The 25975-nt window shown below is 37.3% G+C and overlaps 1 protein-coding gene across 3 annotated transcripts in view; it reads right to left on the reverse strand.

Moving 5' to 3' along the window:
• The window catches only part of ADAM23 (ADAM metallopeptidase domain 23), a 253104-nt gene that overhangs the window by 118033 nt on the left and 109096 nt on the right, over positions 1 to 25975 (reverse strand). For all 3 annotated transcript variants that reach the window (XM_069075296.1, XM_069075295.1, XM_069075297.1), the window contains exon 4: positions 18533 to 18596. In XM_069075296.1, the coding sequence (XP_068931397.1) occupies positions 18533 to 18596 (64 nt within the window). The remainder of the gene's footprint in view (positions 1 to 18532; positions 18597 to 25975) is intronic.

Raw genomic sequence — 25975 nt, forward strand, 5'->3', positions numbered from 1 at the left:
CCAAATGTTAAAAGGCAAACATGCTTTGTTGAAGGCCCTATTTCTGTCTTTCAGGTCTAAACTTTCATGGAGAGATAGTTCATTTAAAATTATGAGTAGGTCTTTATTAATTGAATGAAAATGATTCCATGGTTATATGTCTGGAGCACTGACAGGATGGTGGAAATAGACAAGTTATGGGGGAGAAAAGATTTGAAAAGGTGAGGAGTCCTTTGAGAAAACAGTAAGTGCTTTACTTCCAACCGCCAGTACTAGATATCTTCACCTACATATCCAAGAATCCTACCCTTCTCAAATCTTCTCAGACAGTATTGCAAAATGGACATAGAACACACTTCAGACCCAGAATAACCTGGATTCAAGTCTTACCTTGGACAAATCATTTCATTTCTCTGTGACCCAGGCAACTCTCCAAGACATATGCCAAATTGCCAAGTGGATGTCTCCCTACACTGATTGAGGGAATTTCCTCACCAGTTCACAAGTCTAATCCAAAAATAATTTTTAGAAGAAAGTTTTACATTTCATGATCTGAATCTGATATTCAAAATTTCTGCATTAGCATACATGCCTAAATCTTCCTACTAGCTCCCCAGTGTTGATCTACACATAGCAGGTACTTAATATTCACTGAATGTTGAATAAATAATATTCCAATAACTTGGTCTTGTAAACTGACAAACTATTCCTGATGAATTGTTGCTTTTTTAATATTAGATGGCTGACAGTAAAGCAATAGTTAAAAAAAACAAGGTGGCTATATTAGGAATATTATTTGCCTGAACTTAAACCTTGCAGACTAAATGAGAAAAAGTGTGTTAGAAGTGAAGACCCCTAGGCCTCACCATTGAACCTCATTAAATTCAATGAGAAAAAAATGTTCTTGAAGTAGTTTAATTGATAATGTGTTAGGACAGTTTGGCTGTACCAGTGCTATATAAATTCTTAATGTCTCATCTAAAATGTACTATTCAGCTCAAAATAGCTTTGCTAAGAGCCAGTGTCATCTGCCTCCTAGATTCATATGACATCATTTTTTAACCCTTGGTTTCTTTCATACCCTGAGATATATTCAAAAGAAATGCTTGAAATCGAGCTATTAGCAAATAAACATGTCTATAGCACTTTAAGATTAGCAGATCACTATATGTATTATTCTTTATGTCTTCGCAACCACCCTGTGAGGTAGATGCTATTAATATCCCCATTTTACAGACGAGGAAACTGAGACAGACTGAGGTTGTGACTTGCCCAGATTAACACAGCTAGCAAGTGACTGATATAGAATTTGAATTCAGGTTTTCCTAATTTCAAGTCTAGCTCTCTTAACCACTGCAACATCTAGTGCCTTCAAATATTGATTCGAACCTGTGACTTCAGAATTATAGAGCTGGAAAAAATATGTACCTGATATATTAGGTCAACCTATAATTATAGACAATGAAAATTCCACCTTTGATAAGAAGCCTTCAGTAAACCCTCTTAATTCCAGTGTTTTTGTTCTATTACTTGTTTCCTTTTTATTATATATATATAATCGATTGAACTAGGTTTAATATGGAAAATCACTCTTAAGTGATTTTCTAATATTTATAGCAATTTATTAATTTAGTGTATGGAGAGACATTTTTTTCTATAGAGAGTAAATGACCCAAAGGGAGGAAAATTAGTCTAGGGCCACATGCAAGCAAAAGTCAATTTAATTGGGTTTTGCATGAAAAAACTTTCCATTCATTCACTTTTTAAATTAATAAGCAGGAACATAAAACATTAAGTTATTTTTTTTAAATACACCTTAGATCAGTATCACAGTTAAAGGACAGTGAAAAAGACAAAGGCAAAGAAGAGTGAGAAAGATAAGAAAATGATTAAAGATCTACTACAAAAGGAAATCAGAAGACAAAGGAGGAAGATCTGCCAATGAGGGAGAATGCCAATCCAGACCCTGCTCATTATATCTCCACCTACACAGGCCTTGGTTTCAATGCCTTGGCCCTGATTTGAACTATATACTGTAATATTATCTGCACTTCATAAATGAGAAACTTTAGGCCAAGAAAAGTTAAGTAACTTTATTGATCACACAGCTGTAAGTATCAAAGCTGGGATTTGAACCCAGGCCACCTAACTCCAAATCTAGTACTTTCACATTTCTGTCATGTCCAGTTCTTCATGACCTCATTTGAGGTTTTCTTGGCAAAGATATTAAAGTAGTTTTCCATTTCCTTCTCCAGCTCAGTTTTTTTTATCAGATGAGGGAACTGAGCAAACACAGTTAAGTGACTTACCCAGCATCACAAAGCTAGAAAGTGTCTAAGGTCAGATTTGAACTGAAGCTTCCTGACTCCAGGTCTGGTGCTCTACCCAAGGGGCCACCTAGCTTTTGCTTACATACCAGTAAAAGTGGTTCCTCTCAATGGCCTGATGTTAACTGTCATTGTTACCATTCTCCTCTTAAACATTCTGATGAAAATTCTAGCAATCTCCAGTTTTCTTCTTCTCTTAAGAGCTTTCTGAGGGCAATGCTGAGATGAGATTACCTAGAAGATCTTAATTTGGCTAAAAGATCCTCTTCTCAGAAACTGATTGCTGCTGAAAGGAGATACCCACATTAAGCTAGAAGAGAAAGTTTCACCTAAGCCTGGAAGTGGAATATGGCAGACTATTAAAAACCAGTACATAAGGACTGACACCTGGAGGAGGAGTCCTCAAACTGAATTGGAGAATGGCAAAAGGGAGGGCACAGAGGGGACTATTAAATGCTTTAAATAAACATGAGTCAAGCTAATGTAATAACCTGGGATCACCCTATAATTTTCTCCATATGAACACTTTAGTAATGATAAGTTATGTCCTTGAAATGGCCTTTTCCTCAGCTACAATGGACAGGAAAAGCAAAAGGATAATGTAGGTAAAAGAAATCAAGCATAGAAAACTCATGATGGCTTCCACCTTCCTCAAGCCATGTAAAAAGGGGACTCTAAACAAACTTTGGAGCTGCAGAACCCACAAAATGACACAGAGAAGCTAACCTCTCGCTGAGGACAGCCCAGCAGGCCAGCAGCAAGCAGCCAGCTCAGCACTCTGGGAGCCAAGCCCAGCCCCACTCAAGGCTTCAGCCCCAGGGCGGGCCTGACCAGCCCCCAGCTGGAGGGACTCCAGATCAGCAGCCGCTGTGACCATTTCCAGATTTATCAACACATAGATGTGAAGGACAAAGTGAGAGGTCAGTGAAGTCTGGACTTTGGGACCCAATAAGTGGGAGTGCATGGCTTTTGCCCCCAGGGCGAGAAGCCGCTGAGCCGTCAGCACAGCCAGCCAGGGCTTTGTGGCAGCTTCAGCTCCTGGCCTGCAGAGTGTAGGGAGACCAAGCACCAGTCTGAGGGGTAATTGCTCTTACTTTAACCTTCTTGGATATGGATTGCAGTCTAGGGTGGAGGTCTTGGGGTGTGTGTCCAGCTTGCCAGAACATGTGGAGACCTCAGAGAGGGCACCCATCTAATACCTCCAGCAGCTGAGAAAACCCCAGCATTTGGGATGAAAGCTGCGCTGTCTGGTGGCAGAGTCCTACTGTGGCAAAAAGCCCAGGGGTCAAGTTACTGAGGGGCGACATGACCAGGCAAAGGAAACAAAGCAGACAGAAGATTCCAACATTAGATTCCTATTTGGGGGACAAAAAGGAGCAAAGCATGGAACAGGAGGAAGACAGTGAAGTCAGAACTCCTGCACCAAAAGCTTCAAAGGAAAATACAAGCTGGTTACAGGCCATAGAGTACCTTAAGAAGCAGATAAGAGAAGTGGAATAAAAATTGAGAAGAGAAATGAGAACAATGCAAGAAAATTATGAAATGAGAGTCAAAAGCCTGACTGAGGAAAATACTACTTTAAAAAACAGACTAACTCAAATGGCAAAAGAGGCCCAAAAAGGCAATGAGGAGAAGAATGCCTTAAAAAGCCGAATTTGCCAGATGGAAAAAGAATCTCAAAAGCTCACTGAGGAGAATCATTGCTTCAGAATTAGACTGGAGAAAATGAAAGCTAAACTTTATGAGAAATCAAGATGCTGTTAAACAGATCCAAACAAATGAAAGAATAGAAGGCAATGTGAAATATCTCATGGGAAAAACCACTGACCTGGAAAATAGATCCAGGAGAGATAACTTAAAAATTATTGGACTACCTGAAAGCCATGATCAAAGTAAAAACCTAGAAATCATCCTCCAGGAAATTCTCAAAGAAAACTGCCCTGATGTTTTAGAACCAGAGGGAAAAATAGAGGTTGAAAGAATCCACTGATCGCCTTCTGAAAAGATCCCAAAAAGAAAACTCCTAGGAATATTATAGCCAGGTTCCAGAATTCCCAGATTAAGGAGAGAATACTACAAGCAGCGAGGAAGAAACAATTTGAATATTGTGGAAACACAATCAGGATAACCCAGGATCTGGCAGCTTCTACACTGAGGGATAGAAGGGCTTGGAATATGATATTCCAGAGGTCAAAGGAGCTGAGATTAAAACCAAGAGTCACCTACCCAGCAAAACTGAGTATCATGTTTCAGGGGAAAATATGGTCATTCAGTGGAATAGAGGACTTTCAAGCATTCTTGATGAAAAAACCAGAGTTGAATAGAAAATTTGACATTCAGATACAAGAAGCAAGAGAAGCATGAGAAGGTAAACAGGGAAAAGGACTTATCAAAGTTGAACTATTAACATTCCTACATGGAAAAACAATAATTGTAACTTATGAAACTTTTCTCAGTAGTTGAAGGAAATAGAAATATATATATATATGAGGGTATATGGGCATATGAATACATATGTAAATGTGTGTATATATGTTTACAGGTATACATATAGAGCACAGGACCAATTTAACAGGAAGGGATGATACTTAAAGGGTGAAAGTAAGAGGTGAGAGAAGAATATAATGAGAGAAGATGGGGAGAGACAGAATAGGGTAAACTATCTCATACAGAAGAGGCAAGGGAAAATGGTTTCAATGGAGGGGAAGAATAGGAAGGCAAAAGGGAATGGGTCAACCTTATTCCCATTGAATCTGGCTTGATGAGGGAATGAAATACACACTAAATAGGGTATCTCACCCTCCAGGAGAGTAGCGGGGGAAGGGGATGAGAGGGGGGATGATGAAAGGGAAGGGAGGTTGGGGGGAGGGAAGTTGGAAGCACCCATTTTTGAAAAGGAACAGGATCAAAGTAGAGAATAGAACAAGTGAGAGGTGGGATAGGAGGGAGGGAAATACAGTCAGTCTTTTACAATATACCTACTATGTTATTGTTTTGCATTAGCCACACATGTACAACCTATACTGAACTTCTTATCCTCCCAGTAAGGGTGGGTGACAAGGGAGGAAGGGAATGAATATGGAATTCAAAGTTTTAAAATCAAATATTCAAATATATATGCTATTATTAATATTATTTTACATGTAATTGGGAAATAAGATATACAGGCACTGGGGCATAAGAGATCCACTGGAAAAGTCGAAAGGGGTATGGGAGAAAATATGGGAAAGAGCAGATTGGAAGAGGGGGTATCCTGTGGGACTGCTATTTTGGGGCAGTGGGTAGGGGAAAATGGGGAGAAAATTTGTAACTCAAAATTTGGAGTAAATGAATGATGTAAATCAGAAGTTAATAAAGCATTTGAAAAAAAAAAGAAATCAACCAGTGTGGGAAATCTTTTGAAAAAGATTTATCCAGGCAAAGTGGCCAAGACTTGGGTGATTCAAGTCACTTACCCAAAGACCCTCATTGTAATACAGCCCAGTCTTTCGTTATAATAATATTCATTTTCTTATTAATTGTTAAACAATCAGAGTTGATTGCCACTCTTGGGAACACCTACTCTTCAAAGAGCATAGAAACTGTGAGCCCACCATCATGAGGGTTCTTTGACATTGAAGAGAGTCAGTGACCTCTGTTCATTAATAAACATGTTAGCCTTATTAATAAAATGATTAAATTACCCAGCAAAAAAAAAAGAAAAGAAAACTCATGATGCCCAAAATTCCCTCCCCTTCTCATCCCTAAAAGATGACCTCCTAATATTAACCAAGGCAAATGATCCCAGAGCCTTTTACCTAAAGGCTACCTTTGAAGTATAATGTTTTGTCATAATTGGCATATTTTCCCCCTTCCAACATGCACAGACTTAAAATAGGAAAGATTCTTAATTTATTGCCCTTAGTTATGAGGGAGAGGATGGCTGGTGGACACTTAATTTTAGAAAACTTTCCACAGGCCAGATGAGCATAAGCCAAGGACTACATGCAACCTATAATGTACATTCCCTTCTCTGATTTCAAATATTTATGTTTTATATATTTTTGAGTAAGACATCTGCCTCCTGATAATACTACTATCCTAACAAACTAGTTCCTATAATAATGATAATCTCATTATCTAAGATTTTGCAAGTTTCCAAAGCCTATGCACATTATCTCAGTAATAATAAACGAGGTTTATGTAATACATTGGAAAAGCACTTCATGTATATTATTTCATATAATATTCACAACACCTGGGTACAAGCACACCAATGCTAAATAGGGCTAGCCATTCTGGAAAGCAATTTGGAACTATGCTTCACCAAAAGTCATTAAACTGTTTGTTCATATTCATACCCATAGACTCAGTGATAATATTATTAGGCTTAAACATCAAAGAGATCAAAAAATAAATAAAAGGATCCATACAAACAAAAATAATTATAGCAATTTTTGTTGTAATAAAAAAAACTAGAACCGAATAAAATGCTCATTGATTGTAGAATGCCATATAAATGTCAACAAAAGAGAAAGACAGAGAAATCTGAGAAAGCTTATATAATATGATGCAGAGAAAAGTTAGTAGAACCAAGAAACAAATTTATATAATAACTAGAACATTGTAAAGGAAAAAATTTAGAAAGACTTAAGGAAAGTAGGTAATATGGTGGATAGAATTCTGGATCTTAATTCAGGAAGACGCAAATTCAAATACTGTCTCAAACATTTACTAGTTATGTAACTCTAAGCAAAGCACATTGACTTCTGTATACCTCAGTTTTTCCATTATTAAAAGGAGATAATAATAGCAGCTGTCTCACATGGTTGTTGTGAGAATCAAAGGAGATAATACGTAAAACAATTTGAAAACCTTGAAGAGCTATACAAATGCTAGTTATTATTATTTCAGAATTAAGAATTCTTATCAATACAATAAGCATCTATAACTCCAGAAGGCTGATAAGTCTTGTCTCCCATCTCAAGACACAGAAGTGAAAGACTAGAGGTGCAGAATGAGACATAGCCAATGAATGATTCTGTTTTGTTTGACTATATTTCTTTGTTACACAGAAAGGCATTTTTTTCTTTTAGCTTGAGGGGGGATTTTTTTGGGGAATAAGAAATAATAGTGATTTTCAAAAAAAGAATCTTAATGAAACTTCCATATAATACACAGAAGAAAACAGAAATTCAGGAAGACACAAACAGGATAATAGAATTATTGTGCTGAATTTATAATTTTTAAAAGATGCTCATAGTTAAGATCCATGCCTTTGTGGATAATTCTCCTTTTCTGTTCTTCATACATGGAAATGATCATTTTTGTTCATATATGTCAAGATTATAATAAAGAGAGAGAAAACAAAAAAATATTTTAAAAACTGATCCTATGAAGTAGTTATTTATTTTCCTCCTTTTACAGAAGAAACTAATAGAGCAAAGGTATTCATGTCTGAGGTGGGATATGAACCCAGGTCTCCCTTATTTCATGTCCAATCCACATTCCCTCTCCTTTGATCTTAGGACTTCATAACAAACCTATAAAGGCTGTGCTCTAATTATTATCCCCATTTTACACTTGAGGAATCTGTTTACAGATGTCTTCCAGCTTTTTCAGTAATTTTGGCACTTGGCTCAAGCTTCCTCTCCAACCCATATCTTGCTGTGATACTCATGGATCATCTGTATTCATGCTGATGACCCCATAACATCCTGACCACACAATTCTCCAATTTCTCAACTACCTTCCCCTTCACCACACCTCAGCCACACAATAATGTAGTCAAACTGGAGACTTCACCATCCCCAAGAACTGCATCACCTCGAAGACAGGCAGCCAGGTAGCACAATGGATAGAGAAAGTACTGGGTCTGGAGTCAGAAAGACATGAATTCAAATGTGACTCAAATATTTACAAGCTATGTGAACCTGGATGAATCACTTAACACCCCTCTGTCTTGATTTCCTCATCTACAAAGTGAGGATAATAATAACACCTACGTCATAGGGCTGCTGTGAGGATAAATGAAAGAATATTTGTAAAGTGCTTTTCAAACTTAAAAGTGGTATGCAAGTGCTAGCTATTATTATGAGTCTAGCTATTATTATCTAAGATCTTTAACTTTAAAATTCCATTCTGTGACAGTCTCCTAACCTTCTACCTCTCTTACTTTCTTTCTCTCACTTAACACTAAATTTCTTTTTTACCCTTATCAGGATCTCTGATCCCTTGGTCCTTCCTTACTCTCCCAGTCTCTTCCCCCCCCCCATCCCCCCATAGTTTTATCTGTCTCTATTTTCAGGCTTGATTCTATGGTCTGCCACTTTAATGATTGTCTAGCCACCAATTCAGAAATCTTCACTCCTTTCCCAACCTGCTATTCTTTATCCCTGGATAACCTCCACTGTCCAATTTTTTTCTTCTCCTACATCAAGGCTTTTAGGAATTACTGGAAAAACACATAGTCAAGCTGATTTCACCCACTAAAAATTCATGGTGCATTAACTTAGCTGGTAATTTACTGCTGCTACTTTATACCTATCAATTGTATTTCATTCTCTGATTAAATAATGTTTGTTGGATTGTAATTTCATTGAATAATGTGAAATAAAACAAAATATCTTTCATAATATATAAAATCATCAGTCTTACTATCTCTCTCTGACTGGGCTGAGAAAAAGTGAGGAGAAGAAAAAACTGAGTTAATTGAATATTTTCTGATTATTGAATCTAAAAAATAAAAATCAAGACGGTCTTCAAAAATAACCTCTTGTTATTTATTCTATCATTATAATATAAGTAATATGCCAATAGCAAGTTGTTCTATTGATCATTTGATCAATGTGTCTAAGATCACCATCAGAATTCATTGGGCAATTAACTGTGTATTATAGAACACATGGCCTTTGCCTTTAAGAACCATATAACATAGTGGGAAGATAAGGCTAATCTATGCAAAATAGTTAGTGAGTAATACGAAACTGTAAATGGCTCAATATATATCTACCACAAATGAAGTAGAAATTCAAAGATGGGAAAAATCGCTGGGAGTAGTTGGGGATGGTTTTATTGAGAAAATGAACTTTTAACTGAGCCTTAAAGGATAACCAAAACTTGGTTGGATAGAAAGCTTTGTAGGTGGGAGGAATAGCACAAGAAAATCATAGAGGTTCCTACCTGCATGATTTACCAGTGAATTATCTGGTTTGTTGGACACATTTTATTGGACTAGAAAGTTCATATTAAGGCCTTATAGAAAACAGAGCTGAACTATTAAGAATAATTTGTGGGAAGGGGAGGGATAACCTACCTATTAAACTTCATATTGCTAGATGTACAGTAGGCTCTAGAATCAAAGGAAATAACATGTGTGAAAGCATTTTTAACAGCAATGAGCTATATCCATCCAAGGTATTACTATTATTGCTGATAAGGTTATTTTAATAAAAGCATCAATTATAGTAAACTTCAAAATTCTGCTGTCTGATCACAGTCACCTGTTGTCTTATCAGAGACCTGTTGTCTCACTCACACTAATCCTGCTTTTTGCCCTCATCAGAATTTCTGGTCTCTTTATCCTTCCCTATTCTCTTAATCTAACTCCCACTACCCAAAATTAATCATGAATATATAGATAAGAGAATAATCATAAAACTTGGTTCCTACAAAAATTACCTCCTGCTGCCCTATCATGGTGTGACAAAATGAGCTGGTGTTCTCAAAGATTATGCCAATTAAGCACAAGTCCTCATAGGTGACACAATGCTGGGAAGCTTCTAAATACAGACCCTATATCTGACTGTGTCTGCAGTCCAAGGGCCACAATGAAGTTAAATATAAAGAAGTTCAATACCTGAAGTGTGGCCACCAAATTTTATTATTATTATTATTATTTACTAATAATAGTGAAGACAGTAATATCTATGGGCTATTTAGCCTGGTTATCATAAGCAGGAAAAACTTAGGCTATAGCAAACATGTTACAAAAGATGGTTTATTGTCACAGCCAGAATATCCTTTGCTTTAGGATATTTTAGGATATTCAGAACCTTTGCTGATCCTCTATTCACTATCACAGCATTTGTATATAAAGCACCTTAAAATTGGCATAGCACTAATATACTATTTCATTTAATCCTCACAACAACTTGGTAAGTAGTAGCTGCTATTATTATCTCCATTTTACAGATGAGGAAACCGAGGCTAAGGGGAGGTAAGGAACTTGCCCAACATCACACAGATAGTGTCTGAGGCACTTGACTTGGATAGGTACAACAACCCATAAAACAAATAAAAATAAAAAACAGTCTTCAGTTTTGTGCAGACCCCTACTAGTGACACACTAATAGTGGGGGAGTGGTAGAAAGGGAAGCAGAGAGTTCTATGAATCAAAGAATCATCATACCATAACACTAATTTAACTTCTCATATTTAACATATGAAGTGTAGTCCCAGTCCAATGACTAAGGAGTTGATGTGCCATTCGAGGAAATGAACATCCACAGAAAAATTTAAATTAATTCATAAAATTTCTTTCAGTGCATGAAATAGGACAATAATTCTTTGGTTCTCCTTGGCAAGATAAATAGCAGAATTAGTGTGGGTGATAACAAGAAGCCCACTTTTGTGAATTAAGTCACAGCCCCTTGTAGTAGCCACGACAGAAATAAAATGCCTATGAAAACATCAGTAGCTGACATGACAACATCTGCTGCAGATGGTGAAACTGTCAAGTTCTTCACAAAATTTCTCAAGATCCTCCAAATGAGAGTGACATACACTTTGATAATGATGACTTTGATGCAAAGGTAAGCCCAGGGGACAATGATAAAACTAGGTTGACAAACATGGTTTGGGATCAAAAAATGTAGACTTGCGTTTTACAAATATACCAATGAGACTGAGGAGGCACAAAGTGTGCCACAAATTAGTCCAAACAGCCTCAAATTCTCCTCGGTAAACATAGACCACAGGAAATAGATAAAGTATGTCTTAAGTGTTTACTATGTGCCAGTCACTGTGACAAGTGTTGAGAAAGCAAATACAAGCTAAAAGAAAGGTAGTTCCTGCCCTCAGAGTGCTTATATTCTAATGGGGGAAGAAAATACAGATAAGGGAACTAGAAGTAAGGCAGAGGGTCATGAGCTGAGACAAGTTTAAAGTGAATGAGTCTGAGAATTTTCTCAAATTTATCATTCAGAGAAGTAAGGTGGGTGGGGACACTGCCAGCATGAGGATACTGGGGCAGTGGTAAAGAAGAAGTGACTTGGGTGTCTATGGGGGGAAAACAAGGGCAGAAAGCATTGGACCACAAAAAAAGACATTCTCTGTAGATGAGAGGACTGAGTTATTTCAACAAAATTTCATGAGAGGCCTTAAGATAGCCAGGTATCTGGATGGTAGGAAGCACAGTACCAGAAATACTGTTCTAGAGTTCAGTTCTTATACTCTATATGAACATTAAGCCTTTAAGGGTAATATGCCATGAAAAGGTATGGTAAATCCTTTCCCTAGAGAATTCTTCAGAAATGTGACGTAAACTGAAGACACTGATCGAAGTATCCAAGATGGCAGCATGGCACAAAATGGCACTGTATTCAAAGAATAGGGGCATGTCTAGGACAAACACTAGCACTACCCCAGCTGTGGGACACTGGACAGTCAGTAAGAGTATACTCCAACCTATCTCTGAACAAGCTTTCCCTTCTACAGCTTCCAAATCCTCATGAACCATTTTGTCCGCTAGTACAACAAGGAGACATATACTAACCTAAGACCTTCACCAGTTTCATAAATAATGTCCCATGTAAAGTCTGGATGGAAGGGGAATTCTTTTGCTCTTTCATAGAGGGTGAAATCCACCAGGCATTCCTGTTTGAAATTGCATCAAATCTGGCAAAACTGCAGGCACTCCTCAATGAAATCCATGCTCATTGGAAAAATAAAGTTGATTAAGGATGCATATTGTAGAAATTAGAAGGCACAGGGGATAGAAAGTTGACCTCAATGGCAGGAGATTTGAAGAGGTACTGGCTGTGTAACACTGGGTAGGTTGCAAAACCTTCTCAGTGCCCTAGGCACAAGAAATTGCAGTGCAGTTAACCATTTGTATTGGTGGCAAGAATTTGCTCCCTGCGAATTCCCTACACTGATGACACTACAGGTCTGGTCCAAAAAAAAAAAAAGAAGTATCTGTGTACAAAAATACAAAGATTTATAAAATTACTACCTAACCACATAAGAAATTCTTGAACCTCATATAATGTTATGTATCCACATTGTGGTTTATTAGAGAAGAATCTTCCAGACACACTTAATGATACTCTATTTGATTACTTGCTTTTTGGCCCTCTCAACTCTCTATATCTACTTTATTGATGGAAACCCTTTGAATTCATTTAAAACAACCTCTTCACAGAAATTTTCCAAAGCATACCATGGTGCCTCCACATAACGTTTATTGAAATGAACTTAATTTGTAAAACTAGACAACCATCCGAGAGTAAGCTGGGCCCCTCCTGGCAGGGAGTAGAGGCCAGGTAAAGATTGACAGCAGGCATGCTAGACTAATTTAACTAGACTAATTCTAAACTCTTCCTTTAAAGCCTGAGTTAATCATTTGAATTCCCAAAACATCAAATGCACATCCACAATGTAAATTATAGCATAAAAACAAATTTCAAAGACCAATATAAAATGACTTTAGATTATCAATATCTCTGAATCTATTTTGTATAAGTAATTAAGAAATGAGCTAAGCATGATGGAACTGTAGTTGCTTCTGCAGGGGTTAGGGAGATGAGTGCTGAGACGGGTGGATCACATATATTCAGAAGTTCTGAGTTTCATAGGATTAAGGCTAAATGGGTATCCTCAATGACTGAAACCAACAGGACGAGGCCCCACAAGCAGAGGGCCACCAGGTTGCCTAAGGAGAGGCAAATTTCTGCTTTCTGAAAAAGCAAAGAAAATTACAGTTTCCATGCCAAGCAATACTGTCAGCTTCCAGCCTGGGAGAGAGAGGGGAGCCCCATCCGAAAAAAATTGCATATTTTCAAACATTTTACAACTTTGAAGGAAATATACATTCCAAGTAAAAAGAATTATTTAACTTCATCATAATTTCATGGTAGAACACATCTGATATAGAGCCACTCCAGCAATTTGTTATATTTCAGGCAATGTTGGTTTATTTCTTTTAATCATAATGAAATGCTGAGACAGAGACAGAGATGAAGAAAGAGTGTACACAAATATCCCATTCATGCAAGAGCTAAAGATAATCTGTATGGGTTGTTTAGTTCAATTGTCAGAAGCAGGAACAAAACAGTGAATGAAAAACTTAGCTTGTAACAGACAGGCTACTAAAGATGACTTATTGCCCCAGTCAGAAAATCCTTTGTTTCAATGAGTAGCCACCTTCCGAATGATAAATTCCCCTTTTTGTGGACTCAGATGACCTCTAGAGGCCAATTAGGTCTTGTATTTCCAAATCAATTGACTCAGAAATTCTCCTCCATGAAGTTTGGATCAAGTTACTGCATCCTGGCTAGGTGGCTGGACCATTTGCTGAGTCTATAAAGTTTCTGTACAATTCTTTCTACTCATGATTCAGCAACCGCAGTGCTCACTGCTGCTGGCACGGTAGAGGGAAAGAGGCTTTGGTCTGTAGAAGTGCCAAGAAGGACTGTCATCTTGCCTGGTTTAGCATTTCTGCTCACGTTCCATAGCGTTAACTTTTAAGGAGGCTAAACAAAACCCAAGAGTCCTAAGGAAACTTTTTTTTAACCTTCCATTTAGAGGGGAGGGGAGAAAACTACAATGTAACACATGGGTATCTGTCACTTATATACTAAGTTTAAATGCCAACCACCCGTGGGAAATTCCAGAAATTTGTTGTTAATTATAAGGTAAAAGATCCTCATTGAATATTCAGGTATTCCCTTGAAAGGCAGGAGTTACGTGAGCATTATTTAGAACATACAAACTGATGGAACCTTAGGTCAGTGAATTTGGGGAATTCACAATGTGGAAAATTTCTCTGATGATGTAGATTATAAGATGTAACTTATAGCCTTGCCCTTGGTCACACAATTAGGATATGTCAAAGACAAGACTTGAACCTGGTCTTCCTGCCTCCAGGGCTCGTCCTCTGTTCACTCTGACATACTGACTCTCTTAGTTGAGTTACTAATTACAAGAATCAAACATATAACTTTCTATGCAACCCCATACAAAAATCACCCACATATATTGGTATTAGTTTAGCAATCTGGGAAAAATTCACATATTTTTGATAAGCCACTGCTGAACTGTGGTAAGAGGAAGTATAGGATAGTAGGAAGAATACAAGATTTGAGAGCAGAAGATGAATTCTAACTATAAGCCTGGGAAAATTATAAGTTCTTTAAGCCTTGGTTTCTCCATCAATAAAATGGGAATGATATTCTCAGTAATACTATAATAGTAATATTGAATTACTCTTTTCACAATGTCATACAAATCAAAACCTCACACCAAAGTATATGTGAAATATATATATATATAAATTTTATTTATATATATAAATTTTATCTATATATATTTTATAATAAATTTTAAAGTTATATATATGTAAAATATAACATGTACATAATTCATTATATAATATATGAGCATATGTAAGACATTTATTCAGCTATTATTATTAGCTATTCTCCTCACTCAGTGCCCTGGAAAGACAATTGCAGAATATAACAAAATCTTACTAATTAGGACTCAATTTATTCTTAATTTTTTCATTATTCAAACTGATTTGAACTAAAAATTACCTTAAACCAATTTCAAATTAATCAAATAAGGGAATTAATACTTCAGGTACTTGGTTAATCTACTTGCAAGAATGCATGTCTCTGTGCCTTTGCCCATGGTGTCTCTCCTACTTGGAATACCCTCCATCACTACCTCAGCCTCTTGGAATCCCTAGCTCCCTTCAAGGTTCTACTCAAGTACTACCTCCTACACAAGACCATTCTTAATCTCCCAGGTTGTCATGGCTCTTCTTATATCCCTAAAGTCGCTTTCTATTTGATTGTATACTAATTACTAATGAATTATATTTGTGTATATTTTGTATTGACTTATTGGAATCGGTTCCAATGCATTTCCTCCCAAAGCACCAAAATGATTTTTTCTCTTTGTACATATTTGATTCTATTTATCTATCTGCATGATGCTCCCTGAGTTGAATGTAAACTCCTTAAAGACAGGGACTGGTTCATTTCTGTTTTCATATCCCCAGCACCAGGTACATTTAATTGCACTGAACACACTATTTTAAGAACTTCTATACATGGCTTGCACAAAAATCAATTTTAGTCATTGCAAATTCTTACCTAATTAATTAGGCTTAAACAAGATTTCTACTTGGAAGCCATTACCAATTAATTTAAGTTGCCTGACAAGAAGAAAACCATAGATCTTAAAAAAAAAAACATACTGCAATGCAGTCTTTTCATTTATTCAGACTAGTTTTCCCTAAGTTCCACCAAATTAGTGAGATGTTACGGTACTATGCCTAGAAGCGAGATCTTAATGGATCTCAGCTAGAAGAGCTTTCAACAGCAGGACACAGTTTAACTGTGAGCCCTTCTGCAGTTGAATGTCTGACCTTTGTCACAAGAATAAGGAAGATGTTGGTAGCACTAGATTGGTGGTTATCATGTCTCACTTCTTTCTATTCTCTTCTCTTTCTCCTCCTTTCCTTATCCTATTTTCCTACCTCCTTGTTTCCTCTTGTTCCCCTCAGTAAATAGTTTTCAATGGGTATGGTTTAGCCCTTCAGGAAGCACTAATAACTAAATGATAAAGGCCAAATGACGGTTTATTCTCTCACTTTTTGGTAATTCATTCCTGAGAGTTAAATTAATATTTATATGTAAATGAAGCTTCTCCAGTTTTTAATCTAACTCCATTTCCCAGTCAAAATCTCTTGTCCTTTTTCTCCCTCCTGGTCACTCCTCCTAAACTTGAGTGTTGGTTCAATCTTAGTGTGAACTTCAGTCCCTCTAACAGTCCTCCTTCCCAAAGTTCATCATCCCTATTTGGCTCTCACTCTCTTCCTTTCATAGTTAATGTCCTCCAGTCAAGACTCCCTGGACCCCTTTGTCTTTGGGCCAATCCTTACACCTCAGTCACCCTGATCAGAGAATCAATGAATCTCAAAGTTGGATAGGACCTCAAAGACCACCTAGTCTAATGCATTTCTGACCCCCCAAAAAATATTCTTCCTAAAACATCATCAGCAAATGCCTTTCACTTAAGGATCTCTAGTGAGGGAATATTCCCCACCAAACTAATAAGTTCCCTTCTCTTACAGATAGATCCTTAGGAAGATTTTCCATACATCAAGTCAAAAATCATGGCCCCTGCCCCCTTCCTCACTCCCAAATTCCACCAGCTGCCCCTCATTATAGCCTGTGGGCTCACAGAAACCAAGTCTATAGAATAACCCTTCATATAAACATGGCTTTCTCCATTATTACTACTAGGTGGATGAAGGAGGGAAGGCTGGAGGAAGTTCTGAAAATGACAATTTCAAGTCCTCTGATCTTAACTGGATTCTCACTACCACCTGATGATCCTTTTAATTCTCCCCGATTGATTCTCTCTGGTCAAAAAGGCTATCCCAAACCTCGTTGGTTCTCCTCAAGTTCCCAGACACCCCCAGTCACTTTTTTTAAGCAAATGATCTCATCTCCCACATGACTGAAAAATTCAAAATTCTTCCAAAGCTTCCTCATCCACCCTCCTTCACACTTCAAAATCCCTCTTATTACCTTTACCCACCCTCTCTTCTCTTTCACCCTTGGAGGAAGAGAGAGCCCTCATTTTACTTTCTGTTTGTAGTCTTGACTCAGTTTCCTAGATGGCACAGTGGACAAAATGCTAGGCTGGGAGTCAGGATGGTCTAAGTTCAATTCTGAGTTCATACTCACTAGTTGTGTGACCCTGAGCAAATCACTTAACCTCTGCCTATTTCCTCAACTGTAAAATGGGGACAACAGCACCTACTTCCCAGAGATACGAGACTCAAATGAGATATTTATAAAGAACTAAGCATAGCACCTGGTACATAGTCAGCACTTAATAAATTCTCCATTGATCATTACTTCTCTCTCTCTTTCAACTCTCTCCAGCCATTTGTTTCTTCCCTATTGTCTAAAAATACACACTATTCTCCCTTCACTAAAAATTCTTTCCTTAAACTTTCCCATTTCTCCTCTTCGCTCTGTCTCTTTCTCTGTCGCTCTCTCTCTCTCTGTCTCTCTGTCTCTCTCCTCCTCTCCTTTATTCCCAATTCACTGTAAAACTACTAAATGATCACCTAAAATCATGCCTCCACCTTCTCACCATCCTTCTCCCTCCATTACAATCTGACTTATGGCCCCACCAGGCCCCACTATTCCACAGAAATTTAGTTACTAAATCTACTGGACTTTCCTTATTTGCTATTTGCTCTTATTTTCTTACTTGTTATCCTCTTTGACTTCTCCCTGCAGCTTTTGACAATGATTATCAACGTGTTGTAAAGATAACTCTTCCCTCTCTCTTACATCAAGTCCCATTCATTCTACTTCTAAAATATGTCTCACATTCATCACCTTCTCTCTACTCTCATGGTCATTATCTTATTTCAGGCCCTTGTCACCTCTTACCTAAAATATTGTCAGACTCCTAAGACACCTATTTCTATTCCTAACTGCCATTCTAGCTACAACACCATAGGCAAATCAATTATCCTATCTTGCCCTGATGTCCTCATTTCAAAATGAGACAAGCTGTCTAAAATGGTCATGAGGTCTCTTCTAACTCTATAATTTAAAGTCTATCACAACTGTTCTGTGTTCCTGAATTGTCTTTGTTGTTTAGCTTTTTAATTCATAAAACCATCCATTTACCCTATAATCACTGTATAGACAATAGAACATATTTTAGAATAAGGTACATTCATATATTACCTTTTACTATTAGCTCAGCTAAAAATAAAGAACTCGCATCCGTCATAGTAACTGTGGATTTTGTTTATACTTATGATAGTAACAATCATTCATTAACTAGAGAAGGCAGCAGTTCTTGTACATGTATAAGAGGAAAAGCCCCTTTGCCTGGTTTAAACACTAAAACAAATGAAACATTTATTGAGCTTTGTCAAAGCAGACTTTTCATCCAGAAATAGCCCACCATGATGTTTTTAACCATACCTTAGAGTACTGTGGTTTCCCATCTTCATAATGAATTTCTACATAATCAGAGGATAGCAAGCCACTGCAAAGGAAAGAAAATAAGAGTCATTAATGCACCAATGATAATGGTACACAACTCAATTCATGGAAATGAAGAATATTGAGATTGTACTGACCATTGAAATCCACAAATACAAAAACTTTGTTGGGAATTGACAGTTTTAACCTTACCCATTACCAAGCCTTTTCTCTATATGAAACTAGACAAATTAAAAATTCAAATTAAATTTAAATTAAAACTAGACAAAACTGCTCATCCTTGGGAGGATATTCAAAAGAAGGAAAACATAGCTCAAAGGCAGGCAGTAAGAAGGATGATGGCCTAAAAAACCTGGGTAATCATCCTATAAATAATTACTTATACTGAATACATTCAATGTATATAACTTATTGTTTCAACTCAACTTTCAAAGTCCTTTTCCTTCATGATAAGGTAAACATCAAGCAAAAAAAATACATGCAGTACAAAAGGCAGCATGGTGTAGTGGAGAAAGTCAGTTAGGAATACCTAAATTCAAATCTGATCTCTCATACATATCTGCATGATCTTGGACAAGTCACCTAACCTCTTAATGTCCCAACCAGCTCTCTAAGACTATAAATTGCACAACAGTCAACAATTTGCATGGGTAAAGGTAGAGAGAGATTTAAGGGGAGAGTTCTACATTGATAAAAATCAAAGGTCTGGATCTGTGTTACTTACCTATTATTATTTTCTTCCATTAAGAAAAAAAATCAGTTTTCATTGATGACTGTTGATGACATGATTATGATACATCTTTCATTGAGGTGTGGTAAGGTCAGAGGATTGTGTATAATTTACCAAGCTACTTCCATTGCCAGTAGAATTTAGGTTCCTTGAGGGAAAAGACTGTCTTTGTTTATGTATTTATTTATATCCCTCAGGGTCTAACACAATGCTTGACTTATACATAGTACACACTCAATAAATGTCTGTTGAGCTTATAAAGCACCACTGAGGGATCATATAAAGGGAAGCTAGAGCTCCCAACAATCAATAAGTACTTTATAGAAATACGAATGTTACAGCTAAAAAGGACATTAGAAATCATCTAATCTGTTTTATGGATGAGGAAATGGATTCATTAAGTACTTACTATGCCAGGCTATGTGTTAGGGCCTAGGAGGCATGGTGGATAGAGCGCCCCACCTAGAGTAAGATCTGAGTTCAAATCTGGCCTCAGATACTTGCTAGCTGTGTGACCCTGACCAAGACACTTAACCCTGTTCACTTTAATTTTCTCATATGTAAAATGAGCTAGACAAGGAAATGACAAATCATTCCTATATCTTTACCAAGAAAACTCTAAGTGGGATCGTGAAGGATTGGACACAACTAAAACTACTAAACAACAATATTCATAATACAGATTAAACTTGTATATCATGTTATACAATTTTTCCCAAGAAACTATTATTAAATATTACTGGCATGCCCCTTAAGTCCTTCCCTAAGAGGGAGAGAGGCCATGGGTCAGACCTATCAATTATAACTAAAGTATTACCTGAGAAGAGAAATACAAAAATACATTCAAGTTGGGCCAAAGACTCTAGAAGCAAATCATTTCCTTTTCCCATTATTTCTGAAATAACAGCAATATTCTGTGTTAATGAGCTACTATCTTAGAGTAGTCCAGGCATATGAATCTGCCCTGAGTTCCTCCGTTGGTCCCATAATACCTAAGGCAGAGATGTAAGACTGGGCAGATGATGGATCAGTAGGGTAACACTACACACTAGGGACTCTGTCATGCCAAAACATAATTGCCAGTGCCCCACCTTTGTTCTGGTTCTATGATTTCATCAGCATGGGAGGCTCCTTTAAAATTGCCTAGCGCCCAGTATCGTGCAGCTAGTATGTGTCCTGTGCTATAGTTTGAACCCAGGCCTCCCTGACTCTAAGGCTGACATAGATATGAGAGAGAGACAGAGAGAGAGACAGGGAGAGAGACAGGAGAGAAACAGAGAGAGAGAGACAGAGAGAGAGAGAGAGAGAGACAGAGAGAGAGAGAGAGAAACAGAGAGAGAGAGAGAGAGAGACAGAGAGAGAGACAGAGAGAGAGACAGAGAGAGACAGAGAGACAGAGAGAGACAGAGAGAGAGAGAGAGAGACAGAGAGACAGACAGAGAGAGAGACAGAGACAGAGACAGAGAGAGAGAGAGACAGAGACAGAGAGACAGAGACAGAGACAGAGACAGACAGACAGAGAGAGAGATAGAGAGAGACAGAGACAGAGAGAGACAGAGACAGAGAGAAAGAGAGACAGAGACAGAGAGACAGAAAGAGAGACTGAGATTCAATATACTCAAGTACTCAATAAACTCCTTTTAGAGTGAAATGAATTGCCACAAAACACTTATTCTTCATTACCCAGGATCTCAAATGCTTTTATTCATTGTACAACAGTTAAATATGAAAGGCACTATAGTCTCAATCCCAACTGGTTTTGAGAAACAATTAGACTTCTGTGCTGTGTCAGAAGGGCAATCTAGGACCATTCTGGGGAAGTGGAGCAGACTGAAAGATTTCAGATAAGGAAGAGCTTTCTAACAATTGGAGCTGTCCCCAAATATAACAGGCTGCTTTGAATTTGAGGCAATGAATTACCCACCACTAGAGGTGCTCAAAGCAGAGACCAACCACTTGCAAGGCTAGCATAGAGGGAATTCATTCACCAGGCAGAGGACCTCTAAAATTCCCTGAATTTCTGATATTCTGGGCGAATAAACATTACCTTCCCTGAAACCTTTCTCGTTTGTAACTCTCCTTGACCTTTCCCTCCACCCCAACCTAGCCAGAAAAGTGGACTCCTTTCTGTCAGGCTCCATAACACTATACTTCTCATGAACTTTCATATTCTACTCTGTGTTATTTTTCTATTCATTTTATTCTTATGAGTCCCCTACTAGAAAAGTAAGCCCCTTAAGGGTAAGTACAGTATTTCATTTTGTCTTGTATTCTCCTCACTACCTAAAACAGTACCTTGAATACAGTGAGAGCTTAATAAAATTTACTGAAATTGAATAAATGGTGGGGTGGGAAAATGTAAGGGAATAAGTGCTACTTTTTTTTCATGACCTAAATTAAACTGTCTGGTTATCTTAGACTTGTCAATGTGTAAGTTCTATAATTAGGACAGAGAATCTTCCAAGATGACACCTAAGTGCTTCACCAAAAACAAAATAAACAAACAAAAAAACCTCTTGCACTTAAAAGTTACAGATATGATCAGCATTATTTTTATGGAAAAGACAGAAGTTTTCCAATCTTGTCCCAGAAACTACTACAGGATTTTTAATTTTTTTATCAATTATTGAACCCCACCACCCATAAAAGAAAACCACCATATGGTCAGCTTTCTGGTGATAAGCCTTTCTTTCCACATTTAGCTAGGCTGGTCTTCATATGACAAATAGATCCCATCACCAGTCCCATACCTAAAGCCTTTACAATGTGGATTTGCTAGATCTTGCTGACATAAGTTTCAAGAAGTCCTAGGTACTAGAGTATGACTTAAACAGGTAACAAGACTTAGAACCAGAGGGCCTTTAAAAATCAACTAATTCAACTCTTTTATTTGCACATAAGGAAACACATACCTAGAGAATGAGTGATTTGCCAAGATCACCAAGCTAATGAATGTTTGAGCCAGGAAGTGAATTCCTATTACTCTTAAATCTTTCAATACATTGCCCCAAGGAAGCCTTTTTCCCACTTTAGCATGGTGATTTATGATTTTGGATTCTATACTCATGATTATTAATAACCTTTCCATTCTTTCCAAGTACACGGGGTGAATCCATCCTGTGGGATCGTGAACATTCCAAGAGAGGATTTTTTTCAATTGTCATAAATCTGAAGTCTTTGGAGAAAGTTATGTGTTACTTCTAAAATGGTTTTTATATAGAAAGTTATTTTCAGCTTTCCTTAGATGTAGAATATCTTTCCTTAGATGTGAACAATGAAGAAATATAGAAAGATTTTCAAGCCAACTCAGAAGTCAATTTTTCAAGCCAAAAAGACATTAAGATATATTTCTCCCCCTCTCCTATTATCTTCAGCTAGGAAAGATAAAGTGGCTGATTCACTAGAATACAAGCATGCAAAATTGTAGCTATTAGCATTCTGCAAGTCTACCAGGTCATTTTCCAGATTCCTCTGAGATGAAGACATTCACTGCTTTATCACATATGCATTACACAATAAGAATGATTTTTACAGCAGAATCTTCAGAAAAATAAAATTTATCCCCTCATTTACCAACCCCCCTCATTTTTTCTTAATAAATACCATGCCTTATCTAGTATGAGGGTGATCCAGAGAGCTCCATTAGCTTTGAAATGCATCACAAAACGTAGACAGTTTACTAAACCAGAAAAATTTTAAGTATGGCACCAGCGATGGACTGGGTGCATACTGTATGAAGACTTGCCTGGATAAATTCAGAAAGACTAATGATTAATAATAATATCTAGGACTTAAAAGTTTGTAAAGAATTCACATAAATTATATTACTTTAGTCTCACAACAAGCTAGTGAGGTAGGTCCTACTATTATCTCCATTTTGCAGATGAGCAAATTGAGGCTGAAAGGGGTTGGTGACTTGCCCAGGGCCACACAGTTAGTAAGTATCTGTGGCAAGATTTAAACTCAGATCTTCCTGACTTCAAGTCCAACATTCTATCAACTGTGTATGTCACCTAACTGCTTCACCCAGAGGGGATGCTGCTTGCCCCCCAATATTGAGTCATTATTTTTGGCCACAGAGACTAAAAGTTGCAAGAAAGTTGTGACCCCACCACTTGACTGAAACATCTCTCTCCAAGTTACCAAAGCATTGTTACCTCCTAAATCTAATGATCTTTTCTCAGATCTTAATCTCCTTAATATCTTAAGTTTTTGACACTGCTGTTAACCCTTTCCTAGACTCCATCTCCTTGACTTCTATTACACTGCTCTTGCCTGGTGTTTAAGCCATTGCCTACAATGTGTTTAAGCCATGGTTGACCCTGCCAAACTAATTCTACAAAGTAAGGGCACAGATATCCCACAGCTTCATAAAATAAATTCCATGCAGGGATCTTCTCCCACAAAATTGGAAAAACTTGGGAAAAACTGAATGATACATTATGCTAGACATATTAGACAGCTTTTATATTTGTTACACATAAAATCTATGCCTTTGCCACGTAATATCAGATTACATAACCATATACCAGTAGGCTATACAAATGATTCAAATTCTATTCTCTGAAATTCCTTTACAATTGTAATTTTTTAAATAACAAAACACAAGCTTTGACACAATGAAACCAAGCAGGCCTACAAGCTGAGTGAATCAACATTTTGTTTATAGTTTATGACATGCTTGTTCTTCCTCCTCATCTCTTGGTGATCTCATACAGCTGCTATGAGTTCAGTTATCAGTTCTATGCAGATACCTCCCAAGTCTGTATATACAGTTCTAATTCTTTCTTGTGATCCAGTATTGCATCATTAACTTCTTGCTGGAAACCTCAACCTTGATGCCCCATAAGAATTTCAAATTCAAATGTTAAAACAGAATTCAACATTTTACCATTCCCAAATCATCCCAACTTCCAGGCTTCCCTATTTCTGTAAAGGAATCCCCCATATTTAGATCATTCAGGTTCAAAACCTCTAAATTGTCCATTATCATCATCCTCCTCCTCTTCCTCCTTCTCCTTCTCCTGCTCCTCCTCTCTCCTCTCTCTCTCTCCCCAATGTGTCTTTTTCTCTCTCTTCAAGAAGACTACAAACCCCAAAAAGGTAGGAACCCGGTTGTATCTCTTAGTAACATCAGTACCTAGCATCATGCTCTATACTCAGGTCAAATGACATTGATCCTACAGTAGACTTTAATATATGCTGGTCTGATCAAGTTAAGAAAAACTACTTCTAATGATTCTCATATAAAAAGAAAGGAAAGTGGGCACTGGTAAGATACAATTGTCTTCTACTATCTATAAAGATTCAGACTTGGAGTTTATTTTTTCAAAACTATATCATTCAGACATGAAGATATGTTTTTACCCTCGAACTCATGTCCCAGCAGCAAACTTTCAAGAAACTCAATGCTCTCTTTCCCTTCCCATTTCCCAGGGCATTTACTAGTCATCAAACATGAATGTGATGAACTGAAGAACAGGCATTGTTGGGAAACAAAGAGTCTCAGTGTATATGCGGTTTCTAAAAATGGAATTTACTCCCTTAATGCACCACAGTTTCATTTCTTTTACTCATTTTGGAAGGAATTGTTTTCTAAAATGTATCCAAATATATTTGCATTTCCAAAAATGTATCCCAAAACAAAAACATATGCAGGGTATCCCCAAAGTCTTAGTGCAGGTTTAAGTTTTAATAAGACTTTGGTGACACTCTTTAAAAAACATAATTAAATCCTTGATACTTAGGGTTATATGTTATTATACATACATATATGTATCCATAATATTCTAACATTATATATCTATTATTATATCTCCCAGCACAGTTCTTTCAGTTCTCCAGTTGCTTCTCCCTCAAGCAATTGCTGCATTTTTCACTACTGTCTTGGGGATGCTCTCCCTGCTCTTCTAGTCTTTTGTGCTTGGCAAACCTGATAACCATTCCTGGTAAGAACTGTGCAATAAGTAATACAGGCCACTGAGGGAGGGCCTGAGGAGCTGCCCTGTAAATAAAGTGCATGATCCCTAATACTTTTGCTATCTGATATATACTTCGGGGGTGGAGAAGCCTTTTATTTTGTGCTGTATTTCAAGTTTCAGGGCTATGTTTCAGACAATTTTGCCTAAGTCTGGTCTCTGGAAAAGGAGAATTGTTCTGTATGGGTTTAAAGAGCAGACCCAAATCAACTCTCATTACCATATGCGTAAAGAAAAGCAAAGATGGGAGACGGATTGGCTGAGATTATGGACCAAGAGATGACCAATCAGAAAACAGATTTATTAACATTTTTATTGCAGTTGACAATGTGACTGCATAGCAAGCACATTATTTTACCACAACACTCTTCATTAATGCTAGTATCTTTTGCACACAAAGTACAATAGACTATAGATAGAATATCATTATCCTTCATACACGGCCGTATATGAGGTAGGAAATTACTTCCAACTCAGCAAAGTGAGATATACTAAGGCAATTAAGAGCATAATTATGCAGCAATTTCAAGTTGATATGGCACAGTGGAACACAACTCAGCTGTATAGCAAATATGATTCACTCTTTTTCATGGTGACAATTTTTAATATAATTTTTTCAATTGTATTTAAATAGTGAAATTCATTGTGGTTACACACACACACACATACACACACACACACACACACACACACACACACACACACACACACACA

The sequence above is a fragment of the Petaurus breviceps genome, unplaced genomic scaffold (assembly GCF_028583685.1).
Source record: "Petaurus breviceps papuanus isolate PSGF00001 unplaced genomic scaffold, PetGlider_PUasm1.0 90903, whole genome shotgun sequence".
Classification (NCBI taxonomy): domain Eukaryota; kingdom Metazoa; phylum Chordata; class Mammalia; order Diprotodontia; family Petauridae; genus Petaurus; species Petaurus breviceps.